The following is a 17,955-nucleotide window of genomic DNA, read 5'->3' as shown; positions in this document are numbered from 1 at the left end:
AAATAACACATATGATGATGAATTAATCCAAGAATAATTTGTTTGGTAGGAAAATTTTTTAGGAGAATTACAATGAGATCCCAAAAAAAGAAAATAATAACTAAAAAGTCTCAATAGAAACTTAAATAATAACAAGTTTCAGAATAGAAAATGATAACTTTTGAGACATGTTTTGTAATTATTTTCTTTTTCTGGGACCTCATTATAATTCTTTCAAATTTTTTCCCCTTTTGCCAAAGCTTGGGGGCAAGATTCTTCAAGATATAATATTCTTTTTTAACTTCAATTATTAGAATATTTTACCAAAAATTTATTTCATGAGGGGGAGGACCGTACCCTTGTTGGCCAACTTTAAATCCACCAATGGACACACACACACCTTGGAGTAATGAAAAGAACAAAAAACCAAGTTGGTATAATGGAAGAAATGAGTGGAGACTTCAATGTAGTGAAAAGAACAAGTGACTGATGAGAGTCCCCCTCTGTGCATAAGTGTCATTTTATTAGAAACAATCTTATTCGAAATACTATTAAGTACTAAATATAGATTCTTCTTTCAGTAAAGATTCAAACTCTAGTTTGTCATGCTACGAAGAATTAACTAATTCTGCCGGACTCAACTCACATTGATGGGGGAGAATTAATTGTAAACCCTGTTCCTATTTAGCATTTCGATTTTATCTTCACCTCTTGTCATATTGTACCTGGGCCTTTTTTCCACAACAATACTGAACTTGGACTTTCTACTTTGTGATGGATCTAAAAGCATGTTGGGGCTAGCCCGATGCCCAAGTGTTTAGGCCTAGTTTGGCTTCAATATGAAAAGTTTTTTCTTTTTTCCAAAAACATTAAACAATACGGGAAAAAAGATAATTTTATTCAACAACAAAAAATATAATTATAATAATTCAAACTGAATTTATTATGGAATTAATATTGGGATCAATAATTATTTTTAAATTATATGAACTTAATAACTATCCATCATTTTTGCATGATATTAAGCCAACAACCCAATTTTGAAATTCAGAAGTATATTAAAAAAATTGAAATCATAAAACATCCATAAAGATCATCCAAACAATATACCACATGAAATATATAAAAAAAATTAATTCTAGAAAACAATTAGATTTCAAGAAATCTTTAGTGTAAGTAGATATATTGTTTGGGTTGAGTACGTCAAGACATAACCTTAAGCTGATGTGTCTAAATGGTTAAATTACGATCAAACCATGTTTTTTAAAAAAAAATTTTAATCCTAACCTACAATCTCCCATGGGAAAGTTAGAACTTACAACTTCCCCATCTAAGAGAGGTGTGATTTGCCAATTGAGCCCCAGGTTTTGGCAAACCACGCTTTTGCTAAGTTGTCTCTTCATATAACAGCAATTTATATATCTATACATGATGTGCAAATTTATAAAAGGTCACGTTATATGTGTCATGTATATCACAGTTCATCAGGACCCACAATGTAGTTCGATTTAAATATGAAGGCGTGAGGGTATTAATTTCCAAGATAGGGACGTCACACAGTTGTCTCAGCAAGGGATCCTTAGGTTCAAGATGTGAGAATTAGTTAGAATGCATTCCATTTTTAACCCCGGGCGATTTTTTTTTGCCAACTTTACCACGGGAAATTTGAACCAATAATCGCAAAAGCAAAATAATACTCTTTCGGTCCTAAATATAAAAGTCTTTTTATAGTATAAGTTACACTATAAAAAGAGTTTTATATTTAGAACCAGAAGAATAATATGAAGCTTGATGCCGGCCAAAACAAATAATAATAATATGAAGTTGGACATCATTAGTGCTCGCCAAAGCAAGAGGGTCCATCCTATAGTGTGTATATGTTTTTCTGTTTTGCTTTGATTGTACTAGATCTCTCGTTCGGAACTTCTTGTTTTTTCCCTTCTCTTCCTTTTTCTTCCTCTTCCTTTCTCTAACCCTTGGTTAATATTTTAATGGCTGAAATTTAAACCTTTCTAAATCTCATGATGATGTCGAGTTTATCTTCTAACGTATATATAGAGGTTCAATTTACACATATCATTTTAACTTATTTCATAATAAACACCTTATAAAAAAATAAAAAGGTCTTCATTTAGTGCTCATCACCACATGTGCTCATTGCTGTAATGAATTCTGGTCTATTTAAAATATGGTATGGTTCAAATTTAAAAAACTTTAATGATAATTTATTTGTTTTAAAGTCTCATAAGATTATTTTTATTTTAAATCAGGTATTTATTAAAATAAAAATTATTTAAAACAAAAAATTAATTAAATTGAATCTTCTCACCATTTAAAATCAATTCAGATAGCATAAATTAGGATCAGCCTGTAATGTGCATCTTAACTGCAATCACATAAGGATTGATTAATACAACTCCAATGGTACCCTCTAGTCCAATGAATGAAATCTTTCAATGCAAGTTCAATAACCTTGGCTTTGTTGGTAAAATTACACTGAGGTTCTTAATAAGAGATTTTATTGTTGCAAGGTCCTTTGAATGTTTAAATTAAGGGAAAATTACCAAGAAGCCTTAAAAAAAATTAATTACTAAAAAGTCCTAATAACACGTGATCAGTCTAAACCTGTTGTTATTTTCTGTTTGAAAACTGTTATTGCTTACTCTTTACTTATCAATAGACTTTAAAGTAATCAAATCTCATCCTTAGACTCTGATTGGAATTCTCCTTTAAATTAATCTCAAGTGTCAAGAAACATGTGGGCTTGATATTGTAATTTTGAATCGACCATCTTATCACCCTTCCTTATCAATTCCAACTCTTTTACTTATCAATTGTATGACTGCAAAATTGTAAGTGAAAGGACATGCGCTTATAACTTAGTATGGCTCAATTGACAAGTCAATATACAACACCGAGTAGTGATCTATATAGGTGTGATTGAGAAGTAAAAGAGTTGGAATTAACAAGGGAGGATACTAAAGGCAATATGATCAATTCATAATTGCAATCTCTTACTCATAAGCCTCTTGACACATAAGATCAGTTTAAACATTTTAAGGCATCTCGCAATAATAAAATCTCTTATTTGGAATTGAGTGTAATTTTCTCTTCTCTGTTTCGCAAACTCCGTTTGACCAATACGTGGCGCGCGCAAAAAAACTTGATTTTTCCCCCATCTCATGAAGCAAGATGTGAGAGATAAAGATAGAGGAATGAAATTGTCGGGGAGAAGAGTATATTGAAAACCAGCAACATAAAGTTTGCTCTCTATGCTTTCACAGGACACTTGGAAGAAATACTATCATTTGATTTGACACTGTATCTTGACGGAAAGCCTTGACAAGAAAATCATGTTTGGAATGTTCTTGACTCCAAGTTCGCCTTTTTTTTCTTATTTGTTTTTTACGGGGTTAATATCCAATTTTCATTCAGAAGTTTTCACATAGGATCTGAAACACTACAAAAAAAATTGACTTTCAGCGGCGACAAAAAGTTACTGCTGAAAGTATAAAAGTCGCCACTGAAAAGTCATTGCCATAGCAGCCATGGCTGAAAACTTTCAGCGGCGACTTTTAGAAGTTTCAGCAGCGATATTTGTTGCTACTAAAAGACACCTCTAAAAGAACTTTCAGCGGTGACAATCTGTCACCGCCAAAAGTGACTTTCAGCGATGACTCTTTTGTCGCCGCTGAAAATGAAACCTAAAAAGAATTGGCTTTACCAATACCACGTCATCACCGCCGACCGCTACGTTATCACTAGCCACCTCCACCTCATCACCGACCAGGTGCCACGTCATTACTAGCCACCTATATAGGTGTGATTGAGAAGTAAAAGAGTTGGAATTAACAAGGGAGGATACTAAAGGCAATATGATCAATTCATAATTGCAATCTCTTACTCATAAGCCTCTTGACACATAAGATCAGTTTAAACATTTTAAGGCATCTCGCAATAATAAAATCTCTTATTTGGAATTGAGTGTAATTTTCTCTTCTCTGTTTCGCAAACTCCGTTTGACCAATACGTGGCGCGCGCAAAAAAACTTGATTTTTCCCCCATCTCATGAAGCAAGATGTGAGAGATAAAGATAGAGGAATGAAATTGTCGGGGAGAAGAGTATATTGAAAACCAGCAACATAAAGTTTGCTCTCTATGCTTTCACAGGACACTTGGAAGAAATACTATCATTTGATTTGACACTGTATCTTGACGGAAAGCCTTGACAAGTTTAACAAGTCTTTTTCTCTTTCATTGGATGGGGCTAGGAAAATGTCCTTTCTACCAAAAGCCTAAGGATATGGATAAAGTGGATAGAAAGTGAGATAAGGAAAAATTTTAATAAGTTTAATTTAAAAAATTAAAAAAATAGATTTTAAAAGAAGATGTAATATAAAAGAGTAATAAGAATTAATTAAAAACTTCTAATGTAATTTTTTTAATTTTCTAAACCGAGTTCATCAAAATTTTCCTATCCCTCTACTCTCTCATTTTTCTCATGTCAAATGAATCCTAAATTAAAAAAAAAAAGCATTACCATATTGCAAATAGCTATAAAATATTGACTATTTCAATATTTTATATTGAAATAGTGCCCATGATTTTGAATTTAATATTTTAATGAGCCATATTATATGGTGTATTACTTGTAAAAAGCTTTACTCTAGTAATTCTTAACTCAAAATATTCGGTTTATGTGTTTTTTCTATCAAGAGATCTCTTTTTAAGATTAATTTATCTTATGTGACAATTTTTTTACTTCTTTTCATGCCAAATTAAATCTTTTCATTCCTAACAGCTTAACAGTTTTAGTATCATTTCATGACCGTAACTTCTTTGTTTTTATTTTTTTATTGTTTCGTACCAAACTTTCAATGCAATACATCAATGCTATAAGGTGTGTTACTTGTAAAAAAGCTTTACTCTAGTAATTCTTAACTCAAAAAATTCGGGTTATGTGTTTTTTCTATCAAGAGATCTCTTTTTAAGATTAATTTATCTTATGTGAAATTTTTTTCACTTTTTTTCATGCCAAATTAAATCTTTTCATACTTAACATCTTAACAGTTTTAGTATCATTTCATGACTTTGACTTCTTTATTTTCATTTTTTTATTGCTTCATACCAAACTTTCAATGCAATACATCAATGCTATACACACGCGTGTGTATGTAGTATCTCCAGTTTTAAATATAAAACTTAGTTAACTATTTTAAAAAATTTAAAAATTTATTAAATTATTTAATTATAGCATATATTACATGATCTCTTTAAAATACTTATGTATATTGTTAGATTGTATTTTAATTTATAAGAGAGACAAATTGGTTTGGAGAAAAATGACAAATATAGATACTTTAAATTAACTTAATAACTTTCTTAATATCTCCAAATTAATTAACTGGTTTTATATTAAGGATGGTAGTATAGAATATTTCTGCCTACCTACTAATCTTGAGTAGAGTCCAAAACGGGAGTTGTACTAAGTTATAAATAGCAATGCTTCAAACACCCAAAAAAAAACACGTATATATGTAAAAGTGAATATTGAAATATCATATAAAGTCTGATTTAGCAATGGTCAATTGTTCAAGAGAATGTTAAAAATCTTAGTGCTATTTTTAGGTTCTACTTCAAATTCAAGTTGTATAAGTAAGAAAATCATGTTTGGAATGTTCTTGACTCCAAGTTCGCCTTTTTTTTCTTATTTGTTTTTTACGGGGTTAATATCCAATTTTCATTCAGAAGTTTTCACATAGGATCTGAAACACTACAAAAAAAATTGACTTTCAGCGGCGACAAAAAGTTACTGCTGAAAGTATAAAAGTCGCCACTGAAAAGTCATTGCCATAGCAGCCATGGCTGAAAACTTTCAGCGGCGACTTTTAGAAGTTTCAGCAGCGATATTTGTTGCTACTAAAAGACACCTCTAAAAGAACTTTCAGCGGTGACAATCTGTCACCGCCAAAAGTGACTTTCAGCGATGACTCTTTTGTCGCCGCTGAAAATGAAACCTAAAAAGAATTGGCTTTACCAATACCACGTCATCACCGCCGACCGCTACGTTATCACTAGCCACCTCCACCTCATCACCGACCAGGTGCCACGTCATTACTAGCCACCTCCACATCATTGCCACATCACTCCTCCACCACGTCATCGCCCAAATATTTTCACCTTAAATGTATCTTCTTCAAGGTTTGAACTCGTGACCACCTCCTTTTATGTCCAATCTTCTTACTGCTTAGTCGGATTGAATTTGTTTATTACTATTGTAAAATAAAATATATATATTATTATATTATGAAACAACCTTCCTAAATAAACAGATAAACTTAACTTTTTCATAGTAACTTTAAGAAATAACTTTTTATAACCAAACCATGCTAAATACAAACTCAAATTATATCACAATCATCTACACTAACTAATTATATAATTTTGTTATCCGTGATAGAAAAGAGCAGAACCCAATCATACATCCTATCAGTGATAAAAGAACTTTTCTTAACTCATTCAAATACAAACTATATAAGAAAGGATTAATCTTATCTAATATGGTTACAAAAAACATATAATATTGGTCATAAATCAAAATATTAAGAATTAAATCTTAATTCATACTTTATAATAAATTCATAAACAAATCACATGTGAATATGCAATCCTAAGCCTCTGGCCACCTACCAGCATACATACCACAATAATACACTCAAAGGACATAAGAAATAATAATGCATGAATCAATTAAAAACAATTTATCCTAAGGTGGCAATATACAGGATACAACATAGCTTATAAATCGAGGAGACGCTACAAGTTGCTAATGTAGTTTTACTCCTCCTGAGTCTTCCCTGACGTTCCTCCTTTAAAGCTTTCACCTGAAAAATGTTAAACAATAGGGATGAGACAACGTCTCAGTAACTAAATCCATACCTATCACACACATTAGCATGGGCTAGCGAGGTGTCAGGTGAGATACATAGAGTTAATAATAGTCAATAGACACTTATCTAACAGTTGAACTCACAATAACCATATAGGTCAAATATATCTGCCAATCTCATGCAACTGATGATTTCAAAAGAGATAACATACTTTTCATTTATTCAAAAGATATAAACATCAATGAAGATACCATGTCATATGAAATCCATGAACCCAAATTCATCCTTATATCCTCCTTATTTCCGCTGACTGGACCCATGGGCTAAGTTTTTTCCATTTGATTGGCTACTCTGACAAGCTCACCACTCGAGTGATATGGACCGGCCAAAGACCACAGAGCACTCGGTGGACCATGGATCCCCCCTCAAAGAACTAGTAGGGTGTCGCAGTCCCTTGAAGAACTAGTGGAACAATAATAGTGGCCAACCATAGAGCTCCGTATGGAGGCCGATACCACGTGGTAAGTATATAAATCTCAATAACTCCAATCATCTCCTTTTCCCACCCAAACTAGATGCACATGACTCAAAATAACACATTTATATGCATAATCAATCGAATTCCAGAATAACACCTCATAATCATAATCATTAATTTCTAACAATACAAACGATTTCAATCATTTTCAAAACAGTATCCGACAAGACTGTTCATACAAAACATAATATATGTATATAAAACCTGGTTATAAAATCACTCACCAATCTCATACCAATGCATGTAACAGATAGAAATTTAGTTACCTGGTCTCCTAGCTAACAATCAAGCACAAACAAGGCCCGTACTCGAAAATACCACAATAGAGTTTATATCTACAATTGAAATTAAAACATTATTTATATAGTATTAGAGTAAACTACTCACAAATTTCTAACATTTAACGCTCCCTCTAATATATTTAGCTATTACTTGAAATTCTAGCTCGAAAGGCTTTTTTTAAGGTTTGCGGTAAGAACATATATATGATGATTTATATTCAGTTCCTAGGCTCCCTTAACTTATGTTATCTTTAATTATTAAATTATATCATTTGAAGCACCAAATTCACAACCTAGATAGAGAACCCTCAATTTATAACTTATGTTCTATCTTCAAAGAATTTAGATGGATAACCTCAATATGAGTTAATCTATTCTTACTGTAGAAGTCTAATTATTAATCCAACCGTTGAATTTAATGTCTTACATGTCACAAGACTACTTTCTAAATTTCAGGTTAATCCAATGGTGAACAAATTTAAAAACCCTAACTTACTATCTAGTATTCTATCTACCAAATCTAAAAAAATAAATGAAAAAACATACCTAATAACTTGTAACTCAGACATTGAATTGACGATCCAACCATTGAAACTAACAAGTTTGAAGTCTAGGATCAGCTGACCAAATTGCAACCCGATCCAACGGTTTACAAACCCGTACACAGCACTTTACTGAGACTGTCTCAGTTTTGTGCGAAAATTATTTGGTTCATCTTTAACTCTTCCCTACTACCACCTATATATAGACTTCTAGAGCTTCCTCTTCCCATCATTTAGTCGATGTGGGACTTCTTAACATTGCTATTTTATCCATTTCCTATCATTCAATCAATATGGGACTTCTTAATATCGCTATTTTATTCGTTTTCTCATACACACACAAAAATCAAAATTATTTTAATTACAAATAGAATATTTAACCTCTATCTATTCTATAAAAATTTGTTTAAATATTATATATATGAAAATTAGGATGTTACATATTACACTTTCAGCGGCGACTATAGAATGTCACTACTGAAAGTGAACCCAGTGATTACATTACCTTCCGCTTAAAGGTATAATTTCAGTGGCAACAAAAATGTCACAGTTGAAAGTTAATTTTTTGTGGCGACTTTTTTTGTCGCTGCTAAAAGTATACCTTTGAGCAGAAAGTGATGTAATCATTGGGTTCACTTTCAGCAATGACACTAATAGTCGCTGTTGAAAGTCAAACCTTTAGCGGTGACACTAATAGTCATCGCTAAAAGTCTACTTTTAGTGGTGACCATAGAATGTCGCTGCTGAAAGTGAACCTAGTGATTACATCACCTTCTACTCAAAGGTATACTTTCAACAGCAACATGAAAGTTAACTTTCTGTGGTTGACTTTTTTTGTCGCTGCTGAAAGTATACCTTTGAGCGGAAGGTCATGTAATCACTGGGTTCACTTTCAGCGGCGACACTAATAATCGCCGCTGAAAGTTAGACCTTCAGCGGCAACACTAATAGTCATCGCTAAAAGTCTACTTTTAGCCGCGACCATAGAATGTCACCGTTGAAAGTGAACCCAGTGATGACATCACCTTCTGCTCAAAGATATACTTTTAGCGGTGACAAAAAAAATCACCACAGAAAGTTAACTTTCAGCCGTGACATTTTTGTCGCTGTTGAAAGTCTTAGTTTAAACGGCAACTTTTTAATATCGCCACTAAAAATCCACTTTCAGCGGTGACTTTTTTTGTCATCGTTAAATGTTGTTGTCTAAGGTCTTTTTTTTTTTGGTAGTGAAAGTATCCAAAGGCTTTTTCATGATTGATATTTCCTTGAATGTAATAAAAAGGAGCAGATTCATCTCACAGTTAGAAAACTAACTTGACCATTAAAAAACAAACATTGACAATTAACGTATTTAACAACATGCATGGGTTGACAGTACTAAAAAATATTAATCCTAAAAAATTTTAGAATTAGATACCCACAATTTTTATGCGGAAATTTTTGAAATAAAACTAGACCTTTACTTTTTTATATATATATAGAGTTAAGATGTAAATCTGTCTTGAAAGTTTTTACCTAAAAATATTATTGTCATTCAAATTAGTTAATTATTCTTCCTTACTATTAAAAATATTAAAATCAATATCTAACAGTTATAGTTAATTAGTTTTCTAATTGGATGACACAATATAGCTACCTTTTGAAATTTTCGGGGGATATTAAATTCAAACAAACTTCTAAATCAACGTTGGAGCAGAAGCTTTAACCAAATTTGCACCTTAACTTTTTTGGATGTATAAATGGAGGAAAGGTTAAAAGGAAGTGAAAGCACACGCTCCCACTGAGCAAGAATCTGTGTTCCGTATGACAGTTAAGGAATCAAAATTGACATCAAATGAGAAGAGACATGAGAGCTGTTTTATTAGTTTTCTTTGAAAGTGTGCAGAGTTGATGTCATCTTTTATCGGAGAGAAGCAAGTACGAACTGCCAAGATTGAAAGCAGAGTGATGATTGCTGAGTTCATTTACGTATTTGTTGAAGTTCATCTCAGATGCACTTGTCAGGCAAGCAAGGCCTTTCACACACACACACACACATATATATGAGCAGGCGGATCAGAATTAGTTCAGAGATTGAGAGAGAGAGAGAGAGAGAGAGAGAGAGAGAGGATTTGAAGCTTAGCTCAATGCTAAATGTTTTTTGTTTTTTGACCAGAGAGCTCAATGCTGAATGTTAGTCCTATCTTCAAACCAGTCCTTCAAAGTCAAACTGTACTCTTCATTATGTCACTCTTCTAATGCTTTCCTCAATTCCATCGTGGCTTTATCAATATCTTCATCTTATTTTAATTTTAAATATAAATTTGTTATTTAATTTCTACTCTTTTTTTTCTAATTATAAGAACTTATTTATATATTACAAATAAGATTTTATATTCTTATAATTAGAACTGGAAATAATATATTATTTAATGCAGATTGTTTGAACTATATATGTGTGTATATATTGCGCACACATATTATTTAATCTTTCATTTAAAATGCAAAATTCATTTCGAATCGCTTCATGGACTTTATGTTGTCTCACAATTTTTTTCTTGTACTGTGTACATATTCTAAATGTTCTTTTGATCTTTGTTCAAAATTTGTAGACATATAAAGGATACAGTTCAAAACATAATTTAATATCACATTCTTATATCTTTTTTCATTTTATTATTTTTTATTACGATCGGGAAATATGTAATTTTCATGAAAAAATAATTTGAATGCACTTGCATAGTTTAGGTTTTTTTTTAAAAAAATCACCTTTTAATAATAAATAGTATGTATTTTTTGTTTTGGAAAATTATCATCACGTATGCACAAGTGCAATATCGATTTTATTTTTATTTCTAGTGTAGGCCTGTAGCTTTTGGAAATCCGCTTCCCAAAAAGAAAGAAAGAAAGAACCAAACCATGGATTGCAAAGAGAGGAACTATTTTTTAAAAAAAATTTTAAAAATTACACAAAACTTGTTTAATTTATTTTTTTAAAAGACAAAAGACTTGAATGAGAAGCTTAGGTAAGGAATACATAAAAACTAAAAAGGGATTAGGGAATCAAAATTTTATGGATTAAGATCTCTTGGTTTGTCATCTGTTCATATCTGAATGAGATCTTACTTTGCCAAGTAAAGCTCACTTGTAGATAGGGCTGAGTAATGGGCGGGGTGGGCTAACCCGAAGGTTAGCCCATAGCCCGCCCATTTATTCATAAATGGGCATGGGCTAACCCATAACCCGGTAGTAGCCCATTTAGCCCGTATTAAATGGATTACGGGGCAGCCCGTTTGGCCTAACCGGGTTACGGGGTAACCCATTTATTTTTTTTTAAATTTTTTTTAGTATAGTTATTTTTTATATGTAACCTTATGAAGTTGTCAATAAATTTTGCATGCCAAATAGCAAATCAAATATGAAATAACATCAATCATATTCAATCACACAACCTCACTTAGATTCGCAAACAATCAAAGTCTAATAAAATCATAAAAATAGTCACCAATCATTAAGTCTCATAAACTTTGAAAGTTCCAACTTTCACTTAAAGGATAAAATAAAAGCTTAGACAAGCATGAAGGTTTGATAAAAGATGAATGAGAAACAATATCATCAATTAAATGAAGAATAAAAATATTTTAAAAAAATTAAAACTTAAACGGGCGGGTATGGGCAGCCCAATACCTTGCCCATAGCCCAACCCGTTTAATGGGCTACCCTGCCCATTTAAGCCCGCCCGTTTATAATCTCTTATTTGGGCTAATTGGGCTGGCTTAAATAGGCAAAAATTTCATGGGTCATGGGCGGGCTAGCGGGTAATGGGTTTGTTGCTCACCCCTACTTGTAGATTTAGTTGTTCATGACTAATTAGTATGCTTTTTTTTTTAAAAAAATAAATGTACTTTAAATAAGTGGGTTATTTATTTGAGGAAAAAAAGTGATCATATCCCATTCAACAGTCTATATTATTAAGAAGCTCATATAGTGGAAAGCATGGTAGGGACCCTCCATCTCTTCTAACTCAAAGTTATCTCTGTTTTTATTTTATTTTATTTATTTAAAAACGTTCGGTATTTTTTTTTTCAGATGTGACACAACAAATAATATCAAATTTGTCTAGATAAATAATGGTATAAATTAAATCATTTGAAATCAAAATTATGTATTACAAGAAACCAAAAACTATATCTATAATCATTTTACAATTTTCAATCACTTTCTTCTTTCTGCAGGATCCCTTTTATTATTTCGAATTAAATAATTATAATTAATAATTAATTAGAATTTGACCCAAGTAGTTTAGGGAGAGTGTGAGAAAAAGAAACGTTCCTATAACATATGAATATTTTGTGAAAAACTTGATATTAATAATATTTTAAAAATTTATATTTATATTTTATTAATTTTACCTATTTAATATTTGAAAAGAATTAGTCTAGAAAAAGAACTTATTATTTTTTCCTCGGCACTAGAAAAATTTCTAGATAAAAGAAGATGGAAACGTTGGGGAATATGAGGATGAATTATATACATTCCTGTCCTGACTTTTTATTTATTTAACTTTTTTTTTCAGATGTTATTATTCTAAACTTTCCATCATTTAGGGGTGGGGGGACACTGGGGATCTGCACTGCAAAGAGATGGATGAATTTATCCTCCTGCTTTGGGGGGCCCTCAAAAGAATTTCTTTTCTAAAAAGCCAAAATTTTAAAAATTAAAAAAGAGGAGAGAAAAAGGTGAGTTGAGGAATTAAAGCCATGTGTCACTTGCAAAAACTTCTCATATATTTAAAAGAAAAAATGACAAATAAAGACCCGATCTCATATTACAAATATAAAATCTTGATAAAATGTCTGAAATATTTCTCAGCCAAATTGTGATTTGGTTTACTGAAATTGTTATTCGCTAAAGTGAACTTGTCATTTTCTATAGTTAACTTGTCATTTGGTATACCCTCAGCCAAGTTGTGATTTGGTCTACTGAAGTTGTTATTTACTAAAGTGAATTTGTCATTTCACATAGTTAACTTGTCATTTAACTTGGGGGTATTTTAGATATTTCACCAAAATTTTATATTTACAATATAAAACTGGGTCTTTATTTGTTATTTTTCAAATTAAGAGTCCCAAATCACAATTTCACATATTGAGGGTCTTTATTTGCTATTTTTCTATTTAAAAAGTAGTATTGGTATTAAATAGATAAATTTTTTTTATTTTTTGTTAAGAAAAGTATTAAATACTAGTATATTTTTTTATACATTTCTTTTTTTATCTTTACTATAATTAATAGAGATAAAATTAGAAAAAAAATTTCCCCACAAATGACAAACAATAAATATCATGGTGATGATGTAGTGATAAGAAAGGGAAAGAAGCAAGGAAGGCAGGGAAAGTGATGGAATCCTTATGTCATGTTCTTTCCTTTCAGAAATATGAATGACTTGCACCGACGAACTCCTTCATCGTTTTCCTCTAACAAACGGCCGCGCCACCGCGTTTCAATTCTACCGCCGTGTTTAAATCACTTGCATCCTGAATTCGAAAATTAAAAAATACACTAAATTGATAATTTTTCACCTACGCCTATTAATAAAGGATATTTAAAGAACATGTTTCGTATTTTCTCCACTTATTCAAATCAATAGGAATAAAATTAAAAAAAAGCTCATTCATTAACTTACAAATGACTTATATTGAGAACACATTCTTTTCCTACAAATGACTTATAAATATTAATAAAGAGGTATTTCATTTTCTTTGTATTATACGTGTTAGTTGAGATATTAAATTTGATTTTAAATGTAAGACTTTAATTAATTTTTTCTTATATCTATCAACTTTTTCAAACTAATTTATATAATTTATAAATTCATATATAATTTAATGTCATATATATAGAAATATTTTATTGAGATCATATTATATTTATTATAATTAACTAATTTATTTAATTTTTTTTAATTTATCTAAATTAATTAAGTAAATTGGAGGGAATTCCCTTGCTCCTCCTCTTATGTCTAAATAAAGTGAATTTTCAAAAGGGAAAATCTCAAAAAAGTGACTGTTGAATTTTAAAATAACAAATCAGGAATTACTACAAAAATATGTTGTTATTTGCTTTGTAAGTGTAGTTATTTTCTTTATAAGTGTAGTAACCAATACTGATTTATCATTTTGAAATTCAACAGTCACTTTTTTGGAATTTTTCCTTTTCAAAATGCTTGTAGTTTGAAAATCTCGAAAAGTTAAAATTTTAAAAGTTCAATTATAATTTTTCTGAATTAAGATTTGTTTTTGGTGAACTAAGATATTTTTTACATTCATTATTTTAACATTTTCAATTTGTAGACATGATTAATTACCTTAACCTAACTTTGATTTGGACATTGATTTCAAAAATATCTCCTGTCCACATTTAGTGTCTCGCTATATTTTAAATTTAATTGCCTCTAATATAAACATGTATGTGAATAATAATTAAAAAAAGAAAGGATATGAAAAAGATTCTTGATTAAAAAGGACCGGAGACAGCCTTTTAGTTTAACTTTCCAAAATTTTCAATGAGCATTTATCAACACAAACATTTTAAGTTTGACCCAATAACCGTTTAAAAATGCAAGTAAAATCTCAAATTATAAAAACTACACGATTTTTTGTTTACATATTCGTCACTTAGCTTTACAAAATTCTCAACTTGCATATCAATATCAAAATGGGCATTTTGACCAACTTTGACCAATGTACTCCTTTTTTTTTTAGTGATAACTTCTCCCGGGAATCACCAAAAAAAGTCATAAAAATTCTAAAATTACAAATCAGGATCCATTACAAAACTCGTATAGGTTTTAACAACAATGAAATAGCAAATGACAAAAATTTTTTGACAAAATATCTAATTTACAATTGTGTAATTTTCGTGGTCTTTTTTTGTGATTTTTTCTTACTTCTTAACCTTACGAAGCCCTAGATAGGAAAAAAAATATTTGACATGATTTTAAAGTTAACAAATTAAAATAACTTTTTTGAGATAAAATCATTTTTTTCAACATTAACTCACGTAATCATGTTTTTGAGATGCAAGTAAAGAACCAAAATTGATGATAAAGATTATTCTTGTTGTCAATAATTGAGGAGAGATCATTTTTGCCTGCAACACATAACATCGATCACGTCGCAATCACCATCCGTCATACGGAATTTTTCCCAGATAGTGCTCTAAGCATTGCACAGTGCAAAGTAGGATCTCTCCATTCCTCATGTACTCACTCTTTCACATCAATTAAAGTCACCACAGCTAATCACAACCCCATTCATTCATCCATGTCATGCTTTTTGCTTTATTTATTATGCCTTTTTCTCAAAAATCACATAATTATCACCCACTTTTTTTTTTCACTAGATCTGTTATCGTCAGTATTATAACTAAAAGTTGCTTAAATTGTTTTGTACTTTCATTTTTTAACAACCACAAAAGCTGATATTTAAACAACTCATTTGTGGAAAGTAGCATCTCTTCTTTTATGAAATTAATAATTAATAAATTATCTGTATTCATGTAAATTCTACGTGATTAAAGTTGTGACCTACCAACAAAAATGAGTTTACTTGTTAAAGAGTCAGTTTATAACCTATAAAGTTATAAGTTTCTCACTAAACGTTCTTTGAACCTTAAAATATGTTCTAAGTGAATTTTAGAGCCTAACTCACCCTAATTTTTTCATATACATAAAAAAAGTTTCGAGTTTGATCCTACCTATAATTTAAGTCATTAGTGTTACCCCTCTAATTAACAATATAATATTTTTAGTTGAAATTAAGTCAGAAGTACTCTATCTCCTATTCGATTATGATTGATTGATTGGATTAATTTGTGAAAAGAATTAATAAGCAGGTGAAGTAAGTCTTATACATAAAATTAACATTAACTTTTAAACTAATTCCTATATTAAGAAACGAATGAGCGTATTGTTATTTAAGATTACAATAATAAAGTCAATTCATATCTATAAGCTAGAAAAATGAGGCTACACATTCAAATTAAACATTATAATAATAATTGGATGGTTAGTTATCATTTTCCGTCAAAGAATCTCTCTTATCTCCCGGCCAGGGGACTCCACTGTATTGAACAAGAAAAAAGTCAAAAACCCTGAGAATGATCATGGAAGCTCAATGGTTAGAAGAAGATTCAGATGATCTATCGGAAATCCTATAGCAACTTTAAAACCCCGAGTATTTTTGTACTTGTTAATTCGACTTATTATAAAACTAAGTACTCAGTTGCCGTAGCAGAGGCGAAAACAGGGGGGGAGGAGGAGGAGGAAGAAGCAGAGGAGAAAAACAGAACTGTACTCTGTAAATTCAAAAATGGATTGAGAGAAGTATAATTTGAGTTCTAAAAATATGTGAATTTAATTACAGACGAAGAAGAAGATGCCTCATCAGAGCAAATTAAGCAGAGAGATTTTCGAACAAATTAATATATATTGAAGAACCGTACGTGGCTCTCTCGTTACAGATCAATCGGTATTTGACTCTGAAATGCTCTCTAAGTGAGGCCTCCACACAGCGACGCGTCCTCGTCTTCGGTCTCGCTGCGTCGAGAGCTTCTCCGACAGTATATCGTTCAAGTAACGATCGGAGGAGGCAAGCAAATTACCGGTACGACTATTACAGATTGTTTTCTGTCTGTGCTCTTTCCTCTTTTTGCTCCTCGCCGTCGCTGAAGACGACGAAGACGAAGACGACCTCGGCCGGTTGTTCTCCGGTATCGGAGGCGCGGACGACGAAGGGAGAGGCATGAGGAAGTAAATCTTGCCGCGCTGGAGGTCGGCGTCGGGAGGGACGATGACGATGCGAGGGACGACGCCGTCGGAGGAGGCGGAAGCGGCGGCGGAGGTGGAGGAAGAGGAAGGTTTTTTGAGGACGTGCTTAGGGTGAGCCTTCATGATGTCGGAGGCCTTGACGGAGCCGGTGAGTTCCTCGACGCGGCCGTTGGAATGAACGATACGGATCACATCGAGAGCTCCGCAGGGGAGAATGCAAGAGATGCAACACCGTAGGGTGCTTTTCATGCCTTGTTCCTTATTCCCTGCCTCTTCTTCTTCTTTAGAGCGAGTAGGGGTATCTCACTACTCATAGAGAGAGAAGATAGTGAGAGAGGAGGAGAGAGGAATTAGCTTGAGAATGAACGAGGATATATGGAAGGAGAGAGAGACCTAAAATGGGACCTTTTTTTTTTTTTAAAAAAAAAAGACATTTTTAAACCGTGTTATTCTTAATATTATTACGAAATCCGCCTTTTCGTACACTTTCTTGAACTGAGTTCCCTTCAATGGAGCCAACTACGGATGATATTATAAAATTTATTTGTGTCATTTTATTCTTTCAATTTTATTTGCTTTATTGAATTTATTTGAAAATTTATCTTCATTCTTTACTGTTCAATTTAAATTAATTTTAATAATTTATATTCTTCATTGTATTTTTTTAATTGAAGGCAATTACATTCAAAGAATTGTTAGACACTAAATATCTCTCTCTCCACAAAGATTATCAAATTTTATTTTTGCTTGTTGTTATTCATTTTATTTTGTTTGAGGACTTTAATTTGTTCTAAATAAATGTTTTTCCACTTTAATAACATCAAACTATAATCATCTAATAAGTTGTTAGTGATTTAATCTGCGTGTTCTATGAATCTGTAATTAGTTATATTATTCATATGTCATAGAGTAATAA

The 17,955-nt window shown here is 31.5% G+C and overlaps 1 protein-coding gene across 1 annotated transcript; it reads right to left on the bottom strand.

Moving 5' to 3' along the window:
• Positions 1 to 16,678: 16,678 nt before the first annotated feature.
• On the bottom strand, positions 16,679 to 17,340 carry LOC114758926 (uncharacterized). The gene has a single exon (XM_028948030.1). The coding sequence runs from the start codon at positions 17,286 to 17,288 to the stop codon at positions 16,734 to 16,736; it is 555 nt and encodes a 184-aa protein (XP_028803863.1). The 5' UTR covers positions 17,289 to 17,340; the 3' UTR covers positions 16,679 to 16,733.
• Positions 17,341 to 17,955: the final 615 nt, after the last annotated feature.

Source organism: Neltuma alba, unplaced genomic scaffold (genome assembly GCF_004799145.2).
Source record: "Neltuma alba isolate B1F8T4 unplaced genomic scaffold, ASM479914v2 tig00010773_pilon, whole genome shotgun sequence".
Classification (NCBI taxonomy): Eukaryota; Viridiplantae; Streptophyta; class Magnoliopsida; order Fabales; family Fabaceae; genus Neltuma; species Neltuma alba.
Note: the sequence above shows the minus strand (reverse complement) of the source record. Positions and strands in the feature narration are given on the sequence as shown.

Excerpts from the sequence above, each read along its gene's own strand:
- LOC114758926 (XM_028948030.1), bottom strand. The coding sequence starts at position 17,288 with ATGAAAAGCACCCTACGGTGTTGCATCTCTTGCATTCTCCCCTGCGGA.